The sequence below is a fragment of the Ostrinia furnacalis genome, unplaced genomic scaffold (genome assembly GCF_004193835.3).
Source record: "Ostrinia furnacalis isolate ACB-3 unplaced genomic scaffold, ASM419383v2 OfSCF0207, whole genome shotgun sequence".
Lineage (NCBI taxonomy): Eukaryota > Metazoa > Arthropoda > Insecta > Lepidoptera > Crambidae > Ostrinia > Ostrinia furnacalis.
The window spans coordinates 758,518-775,711 of record NW_021130446.1 but is presented as its reverse complement, the minus strand read 5'-3'; the positions used below and the strand labels follow the sequence as shown (position 1 = coordinate 775,711).

Sequence of the window (17,194 nt, the reverse complement as noted above, 5' to 3'; positions counted from 1 at the left end):
TTTTTTTTTTTTTTTTTTTTTTTTTTTTTTTTTTTTTTTTTTTTTTTTTCTTTTTTGGCTTTACACGGCTTGTGTGTTGCCATTCGTCGAGTAAAAACGGGGAAACGGTTAAGGAAAGAAAAATACGGAACGGAAGGATCGGACGGAGAGAAGAAAGTGATCAGGAGAGCGGATTGAGGTAGGATAAAATGACCATATTAATATACAGTAATTTANCTGGCAAGATTCACCGGTGTGTGATTGACCACATTTGTAACACCGAGGCTTTGACCTACATTGAAGCTTAGTGTGACCGAACCTACAACAATTGTAGCACTGTATGGTAGGATATACATACAAATCAACTGGCAAAGTGTTATAACACATGTAAATTCGCTTTGGCAGTATTTGACCATCAAAAGTCACCACTACAGACTGTGAGGGTTTCCAGACAGGAGAGCCATCAGTAAACGATTTAAAGTTTAGGCGTCTAACTTTGATAATATTGCCACAACCTTCAGGGACAGTGATGTTGCCAATTATTTCCTCATCAGACCACTCTTCAGGAACACCTCTTATGAGGCCCATTCTGGTCACATTGAAAGTAGGAATAAATGCTTTTAAGTTGTTTATCACTAAGCTGTCGTGTATGAGGAACAAGTTGGCATCCTCACTTTTCGAGAAGGCTATGGACATTTTATTTCGACCAATTTTTTTTAAACTGCCTTTAATAATGTTATGGAATGAATATCTTTGCAGGAGTTTTCCAAAAATGACAGGGTGCAGTGTGGTTCCAGAGTCTGGTGAATTAACTATCTTTTGTACATGGACTACATAAGGTGCAGAATCAGAATTTTTGTACATTTGGCGGCCAATAGGAGTGTGAGATGAGGTCGGTACAGCAGAAGCAATCACGGGGTTTGTCACATTATCTTTAGTGGAATCACTAATTGGAGTTTGAGCGGGGGATGATACAGCCGAGGTATTCGTAAGGTCTTTTTTAGTAAAATCAACAACTGAAGTTTTAAGATGGCGGGAATGCTTTCGGCGCCTTTTTGCAGAAATTTTAGGGGAATGCTCAGAAACAGCCGCTTGTAAAGAACTAATAGAACTATCAGTGTCCATATTACCAGATTCATTCTCCTTTTCTGACAATACAGTGACAAAACTGGCTGGCGGAGGGACGAAACCCCCCGAAGGATCGGGGGGCTCGTTCATGTTGAAAGAAATATCAAAAAAACTTACCTAAATATCANTATTAGCCGATTCATTTTCCTTTTCAGACGATACAGTAACAAAACTGGCTGGCGGAGGGACGAAACCCCCCGAAGGATCGGGGGGCTCGTTCATGTTGAAAAAAAAATATCAAAAAACTTACCTAAATATCAGCAAACTACACAAACTATATATACACACACTAGAAATAAGTAATATTTAAATAAATAAACCCTTCTGATCACGTAATATCAGTAAATAAAAAGTTTTTAAAATTAGCAATAAAAAACGCGCCCGTCACGCTCACGTTTCCCGCGCTTTTTCCATGTTTTCTTCCATTCATTCATTCGGACATTCAGTAACCAGGGTTGCCAACTCTACGTATTTTTACGTAGATCTACGTATTTTAAGCCTTCCTTGCAAACCTACGAACTTTAGTCCCAGAATCTACGTATTTTCTATCAAATTTGCAAAATAGGCTGAATGGGCATCGTTTCCTTTACTTTCGCGAAAAAGTTCGATCATGGTTCCGATCACGGTTATTTGGCATGTAGCAATGGCAAAAGTTGGAACTAGTGTTATTTGGACATTTCCCCATAGAAAAAATGCTGTACAGCGCCCCCCTGTAAATGTCACTGAAAAGCCTTGATCTGTGGGTCTAGACGGTCACAGATAAGTGCACTTTTTGATCGAATCCGTCAAAACTCCATACAAAAAAAAGGCTTTTCGACCACTTTTCGACTGGTTTGCGATTAAAATGTGCACTTTGTCTAGACCCACTGATATGAAATTTGAAATGTGACGAGACGTGACAGTGTGTGTAAACCGTCAAACGGTCAAAGTGAATCTTCACTATAAAAATATTTCGAACTAAAATTGTGCTGAGACTTCGAAGGTGTTGTTGTATTTCGATATTTTTCAACTTCCTTCCTTCTTTCCAACAAATATAATTATGTATAAATTTAATTTGTCTGAAAATGATACACATAAAAGTGTACTTTACTACTTTTAGGGTAATATTAATTGTCGTTTTATTACTTTTACCTACCCCTACTCTCTTCATTTCACTCAGAAAAAAAAGTACGTAGATCTACGTATTTTCTATATGGAAATTGTACCATTTCTACGTAATTTTCTAATCTGTCCTACGACTTTTTCAAAATCCGAGTTGGCAACACTGTCAGTAACATTCTTGGATAATCATTCATTCATTTTTATTTCATCGGTCTTTGCTGCTGACTGATTTCTTCTGTAATTTTGTGTGATTCATGATTTTTTCAGAATAATTGAGTTTGTTTTCAATATTGATACGTAAAATGGACGTTTAACATGAGAAGCGAATAGAAGTGATGACTACGTAAAATATAACGATTGTCATTTTGCTCGTTGGAGGCAAGAAATCATTGAGGTGAGGCATGAATCTAGCTTACAGAAGGTACCTCGTTCGATATGACATGGTAACTTTGTAACTTTCTTTATTTTCTAGAATGGAGAACAATTTGAGTCGAAGTGGAAGCCGATCGAGCTCTGTATGCGAGCTCGAAAAAGATTTTAGTGACATGGAAATTATGAAAAGTAGGACAAACAGACGTAACGTATTGCTTCGAACACAGCCAGCGCGGAAAGCGAAACGAGTCAGGTTTTTTCGAAATGGTGATAAATTTTACTCTGGAGTCATAATTCCGGTCTTGCCAGAACGATACAGGTGAGTAGTATTCTTCTAATCTTCTCATTGACAATAATTGTACCATTTGAGGTGAATTAGTGTGAATGAGATTACACTTTCACTTATTTATGCAGCTACCTACACAGCTGTGATCTATCACAACACAGTATATTTATTTATAATGTGTCAAATGACAGTGACAATAACCAGATTTTATCTCCCATTTTTTTATTGCATCTTTTACTAGCGAATAATCCATGACTGTTCTTCTGTTATGCTCTTATATTCGTCACTAAGATCCTACTGATTGGACTTCCACCGTGATCTCAGAAATCTACTAAGATCACACACAAACATAATATTAACAGATAAAACAAGTTTTACGATTGGCGATACATATCAATAAAATTAATTGGAACTGGCTGCCATTGAAATAAATTCTCATTAAAAAAAGCTGTGTCTGTGACTAGCAGAATGAGTTATTGCACGTGAAGCATCAATTGAGACTACTTTCTAATATGCACTTAAAGATTAATAATTAATCTAATCAATACCTACTCCTTATAAACTATGTCCCTCTAATACTTGATTCTCAGTCTCATCTTACTGTTTGAATTGTCATTATGAATGCAAATATATTTTCTTATTGGAATGTTTTTAAAACAGATAATGAATTTAAATAAATTTTTAGGTCTTTTGATAGCTTAACGGCAGATTTGACAAGGGTATTAGTGGACAATGTTACTTTGCCTAGTGGCGTGAGGACAATATACTCTCTTGAGGGTAGAAAAGTAAGTAATTGCTGTTATACACAATTTATAAATGGCTTGAGGCTGTGCCTGTGCAGTTGACATTATGTAGAGTCGACAGCACATCTGACTATACATTTTCGTTGCAAAGTCGCCCCTATCGCAACTGTGTAAGATACCACAGTGTTTAACGTTGATGTACTGTGAAAAAGTACAGGTCATAACAAAATTGATGATGACAAGTCAATGATAACCTTTTCTTAATTAAAATTAAGTTCATTGATTACAGAAAAATTTTACATGGAAAAATTTCTACTAAATATAATATTTTTTGTGTCAACCAGGTAAATCTATTGTAAACTAAACCCTTGATTAACTCATAAAATCTGCTTCCAGATAGGAAAACTCGATGATTTGGAAGATGGACAGTCATATGTTTGTAGTGGTTTTGGGGAGCCATTCAAACGGTTAGACTATGAAGCAAGTGCAGTGACACCACAGTCTTTCAGACTTAGTGGGCCTGAATCATTGAGTGATAGTGCAAGTCCGTCCCCGGCTAGAGCTAACAACAGGCTGTCCCGCTATTTGCAGGTACGTACAAAGTTCACTTTTGTAATCTTTTATTATTTTTGTATCCATTTTGTAACACTGTTATCACTAGCTAGAAATTGTTGTGAACTTGTTTCTGGAGGGAAGCAGATGATTATATTTCAGAATAGTGCTGAATTTTATCATTTCCAATAGAGAATAACCCACATCACACTGTTACAACTTAAATAAAATAATCTGCAGCAGTGTGCAAACTTGAAAGTGTTTTTTGTATTGATAACTTTTTCAATCATAACTTTAGTACATATGCTAGTTGGTAAAGAGGTTTAAAAACCAAATAGCAAATCTATCATTTCCTTTCAACCATATTAGAAATTCAATAACACACCTTCCTGATATTGTTTACCTACCTAATATGTTACATGGTTTCACTTGACCTTAGATTTGTTGTAAATTATGAGGTTCTTTAATACTCATCACCAGCCGATATATGATGTTCTATTACACCTTACATTCCCTGGTTGTATAAATCTATTTTTGGAGGCTGTTGCGTAAAATTCGTTCAGCATCCGCAAAACCAAAGGAGATCTCCAGAGCGTTTGTTGACATCGATTTTCTCTTGATAAAACCTACTCTGGTGGCATACAAACTTGCCACGTCTTGAAGAAAATTATTGTTTAGGATTCCTAATTTCGTACTTCGTGGTGATACTTACGCGTTTAAATCTACGCTACGATACATGAGGCTTTTTAGCCTAAACTTTATCCAGACAATACAAAATCAGATAATAATATATTTAGTGCTTAAGTTTCTAAAGTTCTTGTACTTTATTAGACTAATTTTTCAGGCAAATGGTAGTAGTACTACTGGCAACGGGACAGCGCGCGTTAGCCCCCCCGCTGGCGACAACGTGGTGCGGCCACGTATAGTTACTATTATTAGGAACGGTGTTAAACCTCGCAAGGTAAACCAATATGTACCACGATCGTGCTGCTTACACAACGCAACAGCGCTGTGGTTAATGACTCATTGCGGTTGATGTAATAACAACTTACTGCAGTCTACAATAATTTATCATTATCATAATTTCATTAAATAATGCATACATATTCGGAATAATATTTGGATAACATGTTGATGTACCTTTTTCCACGAAAACGGTGTAATTATATTTGCTACGTGAATTTTGCTATTTTGAACGGACACGACAATGATATCAAAAACAATTAGGAATAATCGTCTAATATGAGAAGTAATTGCGAAAAATCTTTAATAACAATACTTTTCCAACTCTAAAACAGTCTAAAACGTTCTTACAATAAATTTTCAGTAGCGTACAACAGTTTCGTTTTACCGCCTCACCTGAGCGACGTTTCCAGGTATGCCGGCTGTTACTAAACAAACGCAACAGCCCTACCTTGGAGCACGCGCTCGCCGCCATCACGGACTGCATCAAGCTGGACACGGGCTGCGTTCGCAAGGTCTTCACGCAGACCGGGTCGCCAGTCTCGGCGCTGCACCAGTTCTTCGATAACGAAGACGTGTTCTTTGCATATGGAAACGAAAGGTGATAGTTTATCAAACTTTGTAGTGAGAGATGTTGGTAATCAAGTTTTAATTTTGTTTTTTTTTTTTGTTTAGGGTAAACCAAGAAGACTTCGAATTGGAGTTCGAAGAAAGCAAAGCTGTGTTACAATGTAGAAAAACGCCTATTTCAAGAAATTCTAGGTAAGTTCAAGTAAACTAAGGGTTAGTGTCTGAGACCTGACCAGCTTCAAGGTTCTAGATACAATTTTAATTATCAAAATCAATATTGGTTTAGCAATTTCGCGATGACGTCACTAATTAACACGTTACATTCCACATGACAATGTGTGGCATTGCAGAATAAAAAAAAGGTCTCCTCCTTGCCTGGATCCCCCATTTGCCCATTGCTATTTGGCTAGAAAAGCTGGGTATGTCAATGCCTGATGATACGGGACTATTCCCAGCACCACTGCAACTCATTTGTAGCCGGGCTCTACAGCTTAACCGCCAATAAAAACCCAACCAGTAAAGGTCAAGTCTGTCCCGGGGGAAAGTTAAACTGTCTTTTGACCCGCAACGAATTTAATCAGAAGAACGTAGGAGGAGAACAATGCCTGATGATGAATGTGTGTGTCATCTTAGGGCCGGGCCCAAGCCGCGTATGCCTGTGAAGGCGGGCGGCGCAGCGCGCGCGGGCAGCGAGGCGGGCTCGGGCGCCGCGGGTGACTCCGCCGACGCCGACGCGCCGCTGTTACCGCAGCCGCTAAGACTCAAATACAGCGTTGGAAAGATCATCGGTAAGTTAATTGCTTCATAGTCCGTGTAGATATTACGGCAGACATGTACGGGCATTAAACCATTCACTATCTCGAAAAGGTAAACGCTGTGGCATCTTATGTACGTCACCGCGACTTCAAATGTTGTTCAGATATGAATACCGCATCATGTAAATTTCTTTTACATAAGTGACGTTGACGGAGTTGTGGTTCCTAAAACCAAGTATATTACGTCACATGTAATCCATCCCACACTACTCCACCACTGCAGCAATCTATTCAATTAGGAGCCCGTACACAAGTAACCACAGCAGCGTCGGGTGTACTACATCATATTATAGTATAGTAAACGCCCCATTGTCATGTTTGTAGACAGTGAATGGGTTAATATTTTATCACGCGTAATAATCTTTTATTAGTTAGTCATGAAAGCATGAGTTAGGTTGTCGACACCATCAATCAATCTTATGTATTTTTATGAGCTGCTTTTTATATCAAAATTAAATTTCTAATTTTGCAATAGGAATATCTCACGTTTTTTCCTACTCCATTGACTTTTATTGATTCAAAGTAGCAAAAATTTCAGACTCATTTCAAACTGGAGATTTATAAACAAAACTCGTTGCTCTAAAAATATAATCCAATAATGCCTAATGATTACATTGCAATTATTGAACTCTTTAATAGAAAACAAGTGTACAATTTTCAATCCGTTCTTTCGGTGATGGTTACAATTTTATACGATAAATAAAATAATATCGAAAGTATCGTGCAGATACTTTACTACATCAAATAAAATAATTGGTAGTTATTTAATGATGTTAAAATAGTAAACGATGTAAGTTCGTGTCGCCGTAAAACAGCGGAAGTTGTCTAATCCTTAATGGCTCATTATGTTACAGTTGTACCTGTACTAAATTATAACTATAAAATATCTTTCAATCCTTATCACGTCAAAAACTAGTGTAAATATTTTGTAGTTTAAACTTTCGAGCAACGTTTTTGGCTCTATTTATGATACATCATTAGTAGTTAGTGGCCTTAATAACTCGACCGGTGCGGAAGCGACTCGATCGGATTCAATGAACTGACCCCAATATAGAATATTATTTGTTATTTTTCAACAGGTGACGGCAATTTCGCTGTTGTAAGGATATGTAGAGACAAGACTTCTGGGAAGGAATACGCTCTCAAAGTTATAGACAAAGCCAAGTGCAAAGGAAAAGAATATTACGTGGAGGCTGAGGTATGTATCAATAAATTTTCCTTGTTTTTACAAAATTGTGGTCACCACAATTAGGTCATATCCTAATAGAATATTGTTCACATAGAGCGAGTTCTGTCTTATCACAATTGAACGTAATCAAATGTGATAATGAAAGATAATGCATGATTCATTTTGCCCTCAGGTCAGAGTAATGCGAAAGCTATGTCACCCTCGTATCGTATCACTAATTGAGGAACAAGATAGTCCCGAATGGTTGTTCCTTGTCATGGAACTAGTTAGTGGTATGTATGTTACATTTATTTTTTACAATGAGTGTGAATATTATCTAGAATTATAAAAATCATAGATACTTTTGTCGTGTTTTGTATCACTATTCATTAGTGCAATACCGTTATGAAGCGATCGTAAACTATCATCGTAATACTTTTGCAGCGGTGGGCGAGTGTTAACAATACATAATGCCAATTAAAACTTCTAATGTTTGGATTTGTATTGACGGGATCATCAATATTAACTGAAATCAATCATTACTAATATTATTTTGTACATTTTTAAAATCGCCCACCTTTACTTTAATATTGATCTTCCATTTTACCATTTCATTATATCAGTACCTAATGCTATTCACATTCTACTAAAATCGTTTATTTTTAGGTGGCGACTTGTTTGATAGTATCGCAGCTGCTTCCAAATTCTCAGAGCCACAAGCGCGTTTGCTAATTGGCCACCTAACATCAGCTATTGCATACCTACACTCGCTTTCTATAGTGCATCGCGACATCAAACCTGAAAACCTATTGGTAAGCGAAAGACTAACAAAAATAAAGTAAAACCTGCCCTCATTTTGGCCATCGTAACAATTTGGAAATGCATTGTTAACTTTCTACTGTCAATCCATTTACGAATAGCCAAAAATGTTAACGAATAATTTATTTATTTTTCATTTACTTTTAATATGTTCACATTATGTAAAGCAAAAGTATCGGTTCATGTTACGTATATTTACACTAATTCTTATCACTAGTGAAAGAAACACTTATTTAAAAGTATTGAGTGGGATGATGTCTTGTATATATTTGTTTACTTGGTCTTTATTAAATAAACTGTTGAATGTTTGTAACAGCGATTCTCATTAATCGTCTTCATAAACAAGACAATCGTCTTTTTAAACAAGTTTTGGAGTTGTTATTGTATAAGTATGTTATCACGACATTTATGTAATTAAAATGTGACCAATTTCTCTGATAGTGGCATTTCTTGACATTGTATAATTGATAATGATAATAAATGTTATAATAATGTTTTCCCCAGGTGGAAGTGGGTCCAGACGGCAGCATACGCGGGCTGAAGCTGGCTGACTTCGGCCTGGCCGTCGAGGTGTGCCGGCCTCTGCATGCCGTCTGCGGCACTCCCACCTACGTGGCCCCAGAGATTCTCCTCGAGACTGGATATGGACTGAAGGTTGGTGTAGTATACTTAATAATATCCCGATGACACATTCCCACTGCTGCAACTCCCGTGTTGCCTTCTAGCATGAATCCCGATGGCAACCAAATTTGGTCGATTCAGTCGTAACGATTGCTCGAAATGTTATAAACCAAAACCAATCTTATCTACAACGACAACAGCCTGTAGTAAAATAGTCACATTATTATTTATAATAATCTATCTATATACCTATATAAAAATGAAACCCGTTTCGCGTTGTCACGGCATCACGTGTGAACGGCTGAACCGATTTCGATAATTCTTTTTTTTAAATGTTTGTGGAAGTCCAAGGATGGTTCTTACGGAAAAAAATATTAAGAAAATCTCTACGCTAAGGCGGTACGAAGTTCGCCGGGTCAGCTAGTTTATAATATTTTAGCACAACATATTTACAAAAGTAGCCTATTTCCCATCACTCTGAATGAGTTTTACACACAAAGTATTTTATCTATCTTATTACATCACTCACATTATATTCCACATAGTTGTGACTTTGAAATCTCACATTTCTGAGCATCTGAGAACTGCCCATTGTTTCAATAACTACTGAACTTGAACTTCCCAGAAAGTATGAGGCCGGCACACGTAACTTTATGAGACACAAATTATTTTAGTTGTATAATAATTGTCATCCAGATCGACGTGTGGGCGGCGGGCGTGATCCTCTACATACTGCTGTGCGGTTTCCCGCCGTTCTCGTCGCCGGACGGCGATCAGGAGAAGTTGTTCGACGCGATCCTGTCGGCGCGGCTGGAGTTCCCCGCGCCGCACTGGGAGCGTGTGTCGGCGGGCGCCATCGATCTCGTGGCCAACATGCTGCGGCCCCAGCCCGAGCTTCGCTTCGCTGCTGAGGACGTGCTCGATCACGCCTGGATGGCGGTGAGTTTTTTTTTTTTATTATAGCCGTTGAAGATACCGGTTGCCAGAGAATTTTCAGCCAGTCTGAATGTAATGAAGTCGTCCGATATCGATGTTACTGAACTAAATTGTTATAGAACGGAATTCGAACGAAACTGCGTATATGCTATGTATAATATACATAATTATAAAATGAAAACTAATAAAATGTTATCTGTAATATACTTCACATTGTCTGGCTTGGTGATAAATACAAGGTATTTTTCCTAAGATACCCTGTTTTATTTTTTTTCTATTAAGTCAGAAGAATGTCTGAATTTTGATTTCGAATGACTGCTACAAGGTCAAAAAACTCTTCTTGTTTCAATTTCAAAAACAGCTCTGTGCCGTGCAATGCGTGCTGACTAGTTACTATTTGTGCTTCAGGACGACTGTTGCGACGACTGCTACGACTTCCGCACATGGTACGACGAGGACTCGTCATAGCGGGGCGCCGGGCGCGAGACGGTGTCGGCGCCCACGTGACGAGCCCGTGACGCGCGCCTACCGCGAGCAGCCTTAGCCGCCGGTGTTCTCACCGCAGCGTATGCCTTTCAACATAACACCAATACCAAAGTTTATTTAACATTACAACGTATTTACCCCAAAACGATACTACTGCATTTGTAATTCGTAAATTGTATATCTTTGGTTTTGTTCAGCGTGACCACAAATGCAATATTATAGTTATTTGTGTATTTTCGACACCTATAAATTAACGTCTCTTCTGTTCACGAAACAAAGGTTCCGATGTAGGATAACAGATTGTATACTTTAAAAGTAGCTTGTCCCATGCTCCATTAGGTTAAAAGAGCACTAAAATACCTAATAGTTTATACGGCTGCACATCTGTTTTAGTATTATTATTCCTGCTTTTTATAGTATCAGAATCAGTTGTCAGCCAATAAGTACAATAAAAGTAAAATCGTTCTTAATAATTTCAAAAGATCTCTAGAAGTTTTCATGTCTACCTATTCAGTTTTAAATTTAAATCTTAGGTTTAAACAAATTGTAATATTTATAAACAAAGTTTTTATTTTATTATAACATTCTGTAATATATGAGTAATATATCTTATTTAATTATTTGAATGAATTTGTATTTACAAGTGCAAAGCGGAAGCTTGTTAGTTTTTGTATCAAATGAAATGCTTATAGGCGTATATTCATTGCTATTGCTTGTATGTAACCATATCAGTAATTTTCTTAGTAGTATCACATCCATTAATGACCAAAAATTGGTTTGATAAATATTTGATTTTAATACATGAATGGTGCTTAAGTATAAATTTGCAGAAACATTGCTTTATGATCATTGGTAAATTAATGTAAGTGATGACTAGTTAAAGTTGGCTAGTAAGGTTAGATTGTTTAATCAATGCAAATCATTTCATCTAATTGTCACTTAATATGGTGCAATGTTATTAAAACGCAATAAAATAAGACCATGCACTATGAGACGTCGTTAAGTGCCAAAATTACATCATCAAATTTGGTAATTAGGTTTAAAAGTAGGTTGATGCGACGAAAACTGATGTTCCTCTCGAATAACGTATTTACAGCTGATTAGTTTAAAAATTATGTTAGTATTTTTGTATCATGGCTGTTCTGCAAACATGGTACGAGTGGATCTGAACAAGCCTAAATTGTCGTTTTATCAGTCATTATGTTTTCCTATGAACAAACCTTGTGTCAAAATTTATAAATTAGATGAAAAATTGTATGGTAAAAGAATTTGAAAAGCTTATTAATTTATGGTTGAGTCGAGTGCATTGTCTCATCCCTGATACCTGTATTTAGACTGACATACATTCCTTAGAATCTGTACTACTGAACTTTATAATGCACTAATATTTTTGCATAAGTAACAATGTTTTAATAAACAGTCAATTTGCTTTTGTAGCAGCTATATGCCATCATTAGACTTCAGAGAATTTGTATATCCATGTGTTTGGATGTTTTGTAAGAATAAAGTTTTTAAAATTCAAAATTTACCAAGAATAAATATTTACAAGAAACAATTTGATATCAAATTCTTTATGAGAGTGATGTACATTGAAACCAATAATTTACTAAATAGCTTGTGTAAGAAAATTTTATAAAATTGTGTGAATTATTAAAATATTTTCATACATGTGTAATGTCAAATTGGTTATTATTACTATTGTTTAAAAAATGCAAGATTATAGCACATCATACACACATGATCATTTTTAATGCATTTAGATATGGTATGTGCATTTCAATAAATGAAAGCATTAAATAAATTTTTTAAAACTATATTTTTGTTTTTATCTTATAAAATAATAATTGATCAATACCAAATTATTTTAAAACATATCCTGTTAGAAGAAATCCACTGGCTGAATTCATCATTACTTCTGGATGTGTTCTGTCTGGTAGTACCTGCAAATGATTTTATAATTAATTTCTTTTGCTAAAATAATGAGTAATATAATATGTTAGGTCATTAACTATTTTTCCATCTACCTAATATGATTTTGGAAACTATAGAAATGGTTTTGGAGAATGAATGAAAAATTGATTTTTAACCAACAACACACTAATCTACATAAAAAATAAATACATAACACACATGTATTTTGTGATATAATAATATTTGCATACATTAAAAACAAACCTGATAATTCCTCATCCAGTTGCATGTTAACTTTAATGCAGCTACATTACTTTGTGATTTCAACAATAAATATAGTTGTTGCAATGGCTCAGCAACAGCATAATAGATAGCAAATGGTCGTCCTGGTTTTACAAATTCCACTAATTCAGTGAAAATATTTTTCGGATCTTCTTTACAGGCGATGACTAAAGCATCCACCTTTTGATGAAGTAGTGAAGCAGCAGCTATATTGTCAAAGTGCCATTTAGGCTTTTTAGGTTCTGGCTTATTATCTGAATTATTGGCTACAGCTTCTGATATAGTATCTGCATCCTGGTCTGTGTTTTCCAGTCGGGGAATCTTATTCTTATGATCTGGTTCTTCATCAGCTTTTCTTTTTAAAACATTTGATTCAACATTTGAGTTATCATTAGTATCACAGCCTTGGTAAAATTGTCTCAAAGCCGAATACACATTGACAGAAATGCATCTATTAAGTTGTTCTTCTTTAAAATTCATTGCCAGCAATGCTTGTTTCTGTGACATATTACCAGGGTGCATATGAATGAGTTTCCCATTAGTTTGGGGACCGATGGCACTCATCAAGGATGCAGCTAGTAAACCATTTGATCCTGAATCATACAGAAGATAATTACCTTCTGAGTAAATGTTAGCTAAAGTATTTATTTGTGATAATGTATCAATACGAATGCCCTGGATTTTGGCTGGTTCTAACTTATACATCACCTCTGCGATTAATCTCATATTTGGTTTCAGAATTCTAATGAACTCAAAATATTTTTTTTCCTTTTTCCTAAGGTATTTCTCCTGAGAAAATTCAGTTTTCCTGTGAAAAGTATTTGAGTTTGTAATCAATGTTTCAACAATATCTGATGCTTTGTTTGAATCCACTTTCAAATCTTCTATCTCTGCAGCAGTCAATTTTTGAGATTGTCCATCATCAATAATGTTGCGATTATCATTTCCTGACGTTTTAATATCTATTTCATCTTTTAAATTCACAACTTCATTAGTTAATTCCAATACATATTCTTTACTTTTCTTGCCTCCAGAAAATATCATTTTGAATGTTGAAAAATACGGGCATCCTTCTATCCCTTTCAAGTTTATGGTATCACGACCTACTGTAATACTTAAACTTGGTTTATTAAACTTGAACAACTTTTTGTAGTTTTGTTTTTGTAAGACAATAAAGTCCCCAATACTAATAACTTCGTTAGCCATTTGGAAATCTTTCTTATTGTGTCAACTCCATGCACAGTGAATGCTCCACTCCAGCTTTTAAAATATAGACGATTAACAGATAAACGCTTTTATCATTTATTTTTGATTGAGCGAGGTTAAAAGTGCCTTGTTTTAGGTTAGGCTAGGATAAATTTTTAGGTTATGTTTACTAGTTTGACTTTTTACTTTTTCAGTCGGGCTGTCAGCAGTGCGGTCAAAAACATTAACGATATGAAATCGATAATCGTTTAAATTTCAATTGAATACAACGACAATTAATACCCGGGTTCGATCTCCACGGAACCCCGGTCCCGGTCCCGGGTTCGATTTCCACTTGCTAACTTGCAATTTGCATCAATTTAGCAAACGAAAACGATCTTTCTACATTCTTCTCATAATAAAATAGTAAAAAAAAAACATACGGGTCGAATTGAGAACCTCCTCCTTTTTTGAAGTCGGTTGAAAATCAGTTGTAGACTGTAGTATCCTACTATATTTCCTACATTATTTTCATACATTTCCTACTTTACTTTGTGGATGTTACTCACAGATGTTACTCTTTCATACAAAAAGTACGATGAATGAATTTTGATGAAACTTTACAATATTGGCTGTTTAATATAAGTTAGGACGATCTGTGCTGTGACAAGCTAAATTTCAGGCGGGCGAAGCTGTAGCGCTGTAGGTAAAAAAAACTAGTAATAAAATTGAATAAAATAAGTCAAGCCACGCTACAAGCGTATCTCTGAAAATAAGATTTTACAAAAATCTGTGCTGTCGACACTAAGATAATCCTTTGATATTAAATTTATCTAAGTGATAAGAAATATAATCTTACTTACAACACATACACAATAGCTACTTTATTGAGTAGCTATGGATTGATGCACAGATTGATGGCGCGCACATTTAGGTAGAAGGTAGAAGGAGTCAATTGATACGAAATTATTATTATTGCTTATTCCTTGGCACTTAGAAGAATTTTCTAAAGTAAAGTGATGATGAAGACTTGAGATATTTTCATAAATAAACTAAAAAAATATTCTCAGTTAATGAAGAAATTACTATAATGCCAAAAATAATAATAACTTTATAATAACTAATAATAAAATATAATTAAATGTCTTGAATCATTTTTAAAATAGTCTATTAAAAATATACTTAATTTTCAGATAATAAGTAAAAGAAAAATATTTACAAAACTAAGCAAATCAATAATAATTATGGATTTCATCTTCTATTGCCTTTGTTCATTGGTTGTGTAGGAAGTTCAGCTCTAAAATATATCAGTACAAGGATGTAGACCGTATGTTATAGAGCTATTTCTAACATTTCTTTAACTGAACAAAGTTTCTCTCTGGGTTTTCCTTTAAGTTCACCCTGCTGAACTTCATGTTTATTGATTTTCTCCCAACCATTCCAATTCACAATTTCATTATTGCTTGGTAAAGCCTTCTTTATTTCTTCAAATCCACCTTTATTGACTAAGCCATTAGAACTTTTTAAATCTTCACATATAAGTTTTGCTACATGGAAAGCATTCCCCATGGTGTGCAAAATAACACCAACTGGACCAGTTCCAAGCCAACCTGCCACATATAGATTGGCTAAATCTGTAGAATTGTCCACAGAAACACAACCTTTGTCATTTGCAACTGTGCCATGTGGTGTAAATATTAAATCGTTATCTACTTGTATACTCTTATATCCTATACTTCTAAAAGCTAAACCACAGTTAATAACTTCAACTTCCTCAGTGGGCACACAAGTTTGATTTTCTGGTTTATCTCCCATCAATTTATTACAGTTCAGTTGTACTCCAGTCAATTGTTTTTGTTCATCAATAAGAAACCTATTTGGGCTTCTGAAAAATATGGGCATGAAATACTTTTGGCTGAGGTCACCTTCATTTATCTTGTGATTTTCTTTTAATGACTTTATCATAAGTTCTGTCAGTCTTTTCCTAGGTCGACCTAAATTGGGGATGATTTCCTCAACTCCTTTAAAATCTTTTTCTCTCCATATTGTCAGGCAGTTCTTTAGTTTTAGTTGTTCTCGGAGCTCCTTGATAGTAAATGCCACCTGTAAAGGTCCTCTCCTGCCTATAAGATAAAGTTCCTTCAATTTAGATTCTGCTAATGTTTGGAGAGCATACTCAGTTATATCAGTTTTTCTTAATTCATCTATTGGACTTAGAAGTATTCTAGCAACATCTAACGCTACATTTCCTTGTCCTAGAATAGCAGCAGTTGAGTGGGATAAATCAACCTGAAAGAAAATTAAGAACACAATTAATAAAAAAATATGTATATTTATTTGCTATGCAAAATAAATAAAATGTTTGTCACCTTTAAATCTTTATCACTGGGGAGTCCATTATACCAACCAACAAAATTTCTAGCAGCAATTACATTTTTGGCATCTTCATTCTCAATGCCAAGTGTTCTATCTTCATCAGCCCCATATGCCTACAAAATCAATTAATATTAAAGTATCACCACAATATGAGATTGATGTATTAATAAAGAAAAATTAAGAAAATTGGATACTGAAGTTAATATTAATACCAATAAAACAGCATGATAATGTTGCCTCAACTGGGTCAAAGATACATCTTTCCCTAATGTCACATTTCCATAGTATTTAACATTGGGATGCTGAGCTACTTTGGTAAATTGATTGATTACATTCTTAACTTCTGGGTGATCCGGAGCTACACCATACCTGTAAAAAAACACAACTTGATTTCATCATGTTTTCTATCAACATTACATGAATACTTTTCAATAGCCCACATCACACACACCTTACAAGGCCAAAAGGCACAGGTAGTTTTTCAAGTAAGTCAACATTAACATTAGCCAAATTTTTGGTCAAATGCATAGCTGCGTAAAATCCAGCTGTCCCTGCACCAACTATACAAACACGAGGAGTGTTCTCGCCAGTTGAAAACATTCTTTTGACTACTTTTAAATGTTTCAAACTCATCTCTAACAATGTAACAATCTTATTTACAATAGATCAACAATGTTATGAATTGTTATACATAAAATTTTGCCAATATCACTATTTCACGGTTGTACTACTTAAAATGAAGATATATTTTATTAGTGTTGAACAAAATAATAAATATTAATAAAATGTAAATTATTTGTATTTCATCTTCACCGCTTTAAAACTTGTTTGTTATTTTAACGGCTGTCAGATAGCAGTGACAGCTAGCAAGCTAAAATAGTACTTTGTGTAGTGTCGTGGC

The 17,194-nt window shown here is 35.2% G+C and overlaps 4 protein-coding genes across 4 annotated transcripts; 1 reads left to right on the top strand and 3 right to left on the bottom strand.

The window, feature by feature from the left end:
- Positions 1 to 108: 108 nt before the first annotated feature.
- LOC114355526 (uncharacterized) lies at positions 109 to 1,514 on the bottom strand. The gene is made up of 2 exons (XM_028308417.1): positions 1,358 to 1,514; positions 109 to 1,224 (listed from the first exon to the last, which is right to left on the bottom strand). The coding sequence occupies exon 2, from the start codon at positions 1,195 to 1,197 to the stop codon at positions 109 to 111; it is 1,089 nt and encodes a 362-aa protein (XP_028164218.1). The 5' UTR covers positions 1,198 to 1,224; positions 1,358 to 1,514.
- An 886-nt stretch (positions 1,515 to 2,400) lies between these two features.
- On the top strand, positions 2,401 to 12,044 carry LOC114355666 (serine/threonine-protein kinase GA29083). The gene is made up of 14 exons (XM_028308622.1): positions 2,401 to 2,602; positions 2,681 to 2,899; positions 3,552 to 3,651; positions 4,006 to 4,200; positions 5,006 to 5,122; positions 5,538 to 5,725; positions 5,800 to 5,886; positions 6,328 to 6,482; positions 7,589 to 7,707; positions 7,871 to 7,970; positions 8,344 to 8,489; positions 9,001 to 9,150; positions 9,814 to 10,056; positions 10,462 to 12,044. The coding sequence occupies exons 2-14, from the start codon at positions 2,682 to 2,684 to the stop codon at positions 10,519 to 10,521; spliced, it is 1,878 nt and encodes a 625-aa protein (XP_028164423.1). The 5' UTR covers positions 2,401 to 2,602; position 2,681; the 3' UTR covers positions 10,522 to 12,044.
- On the bottom strand, positions 11,247 to 14,938 carry Trmt6 (tRNA methyltransferase 6 non-catalytic subunit). The gene is made up of 2 exons (XM_028308659.1): positions 12,715 to 14,938; positions 11,247 to 12,479 (listed from the first exon to the last, which is right to left on the bottom strand). The coding sequence occupies exons 1-2, from the start codon at positions 13,936 to 13,938 to the stop codon at positions 12,399 to 12,401; spliced, it is 1,305 nt and encodes a 434-aa protein (XP_028164460.1). The 5' UTR covers positions 13,939 to 14,938; the 3' UTR covers positions 11,247 to 12,398.
- A 156-nt stretch (positions 14,939 to 15,094) lies between these two features.
- Positions 15,095 to 17,109, bottom strand: dare (NADPH:adrenodoxin oxidoreductase, mitochondrial). The gene is made up of 4 exons (XM_028308647.1): positions 16,745 to 17,109; positions 16,506 to 16,662; positions 16,287 to 16,406; positions 15,095 to 16,206 (listed from the first exon to the last, which is right to left on the bottom strand). Exons 1-4 carry the CDS (start codon positions 16,924 to 16,926, stop codon positions 15,250 to 15,252), a joined length of 1,416 nt encoding a protein of 471 aa, XP_028164448.1. The 5' UTR covers positions 16,927 to 17,109; the 3' UTR covers positions 15,095 to 15,249.
- Between the last annotated feature and the right edge of the window lie 85 nt (positions 17,110 to 17,194).

Excerpts from the sequence above, each read along its gene's own strand:
- Trmt6 (XM_028308659.1), bottom strand. The coding sequence starts at position 13,938 with ATGGCTAACGAAGTTATTAGTATTGGGGACTTTATTGTCTTACAAAAA. Across the intron at positions 12,480-12,714 it reads ACTGGATGAGGAATTATCAG|GTACTACCAGACAGAACACA; the intron begins GTTTGTTTTTAA and ends AATCATTTGCAG.
- LOC114355666 (XM_028308622.1), top strand. The coding sequence starts at position 2,682 with ATGGAGAACAATTTGAGTCGAAGTGGAAGCCGATCGAGCTCTGTATGC. Across the intron at positions 5,123-5,537 it reads ACGGTGTTAAACCTCGCAAG|GTATGCCGGCTGTTACTAAA; the intron begins GTAAACCAATAT and ends CGACGTTTCCAG. Across the intron at positions 5,887-6,327 it reads CCTATTTCAAGAAATTCTAG|GGCCGGGCCCAAGCCGCGTA; the intron begins GTAAGTTCAAGT and ends GTGTCATCTTAG.
- dare (XM_028308647.1), bottom strand. The coding sequence starts at position 16,926 with ATGAGTTTGAAACATTTAAAAGTAGTCAAAAGAATGTTTTCAACTGGC. Across the intron at positions 16,663-16,744 it reads GTGCCTTTTGGCCTTGTAAG|GTATGGTGTAGCTCCGGATC; the intron begins GTGTGTGTGATG and ends GTTTTTTTACAG. Across the intron at positions 16,407-16,505 it reads ATTATCATGCTGTTTTATTG|GCATATGGGGCTGATGAAGA; the intron begins GTATTAATATTA and ends TTGATTTTGTAG.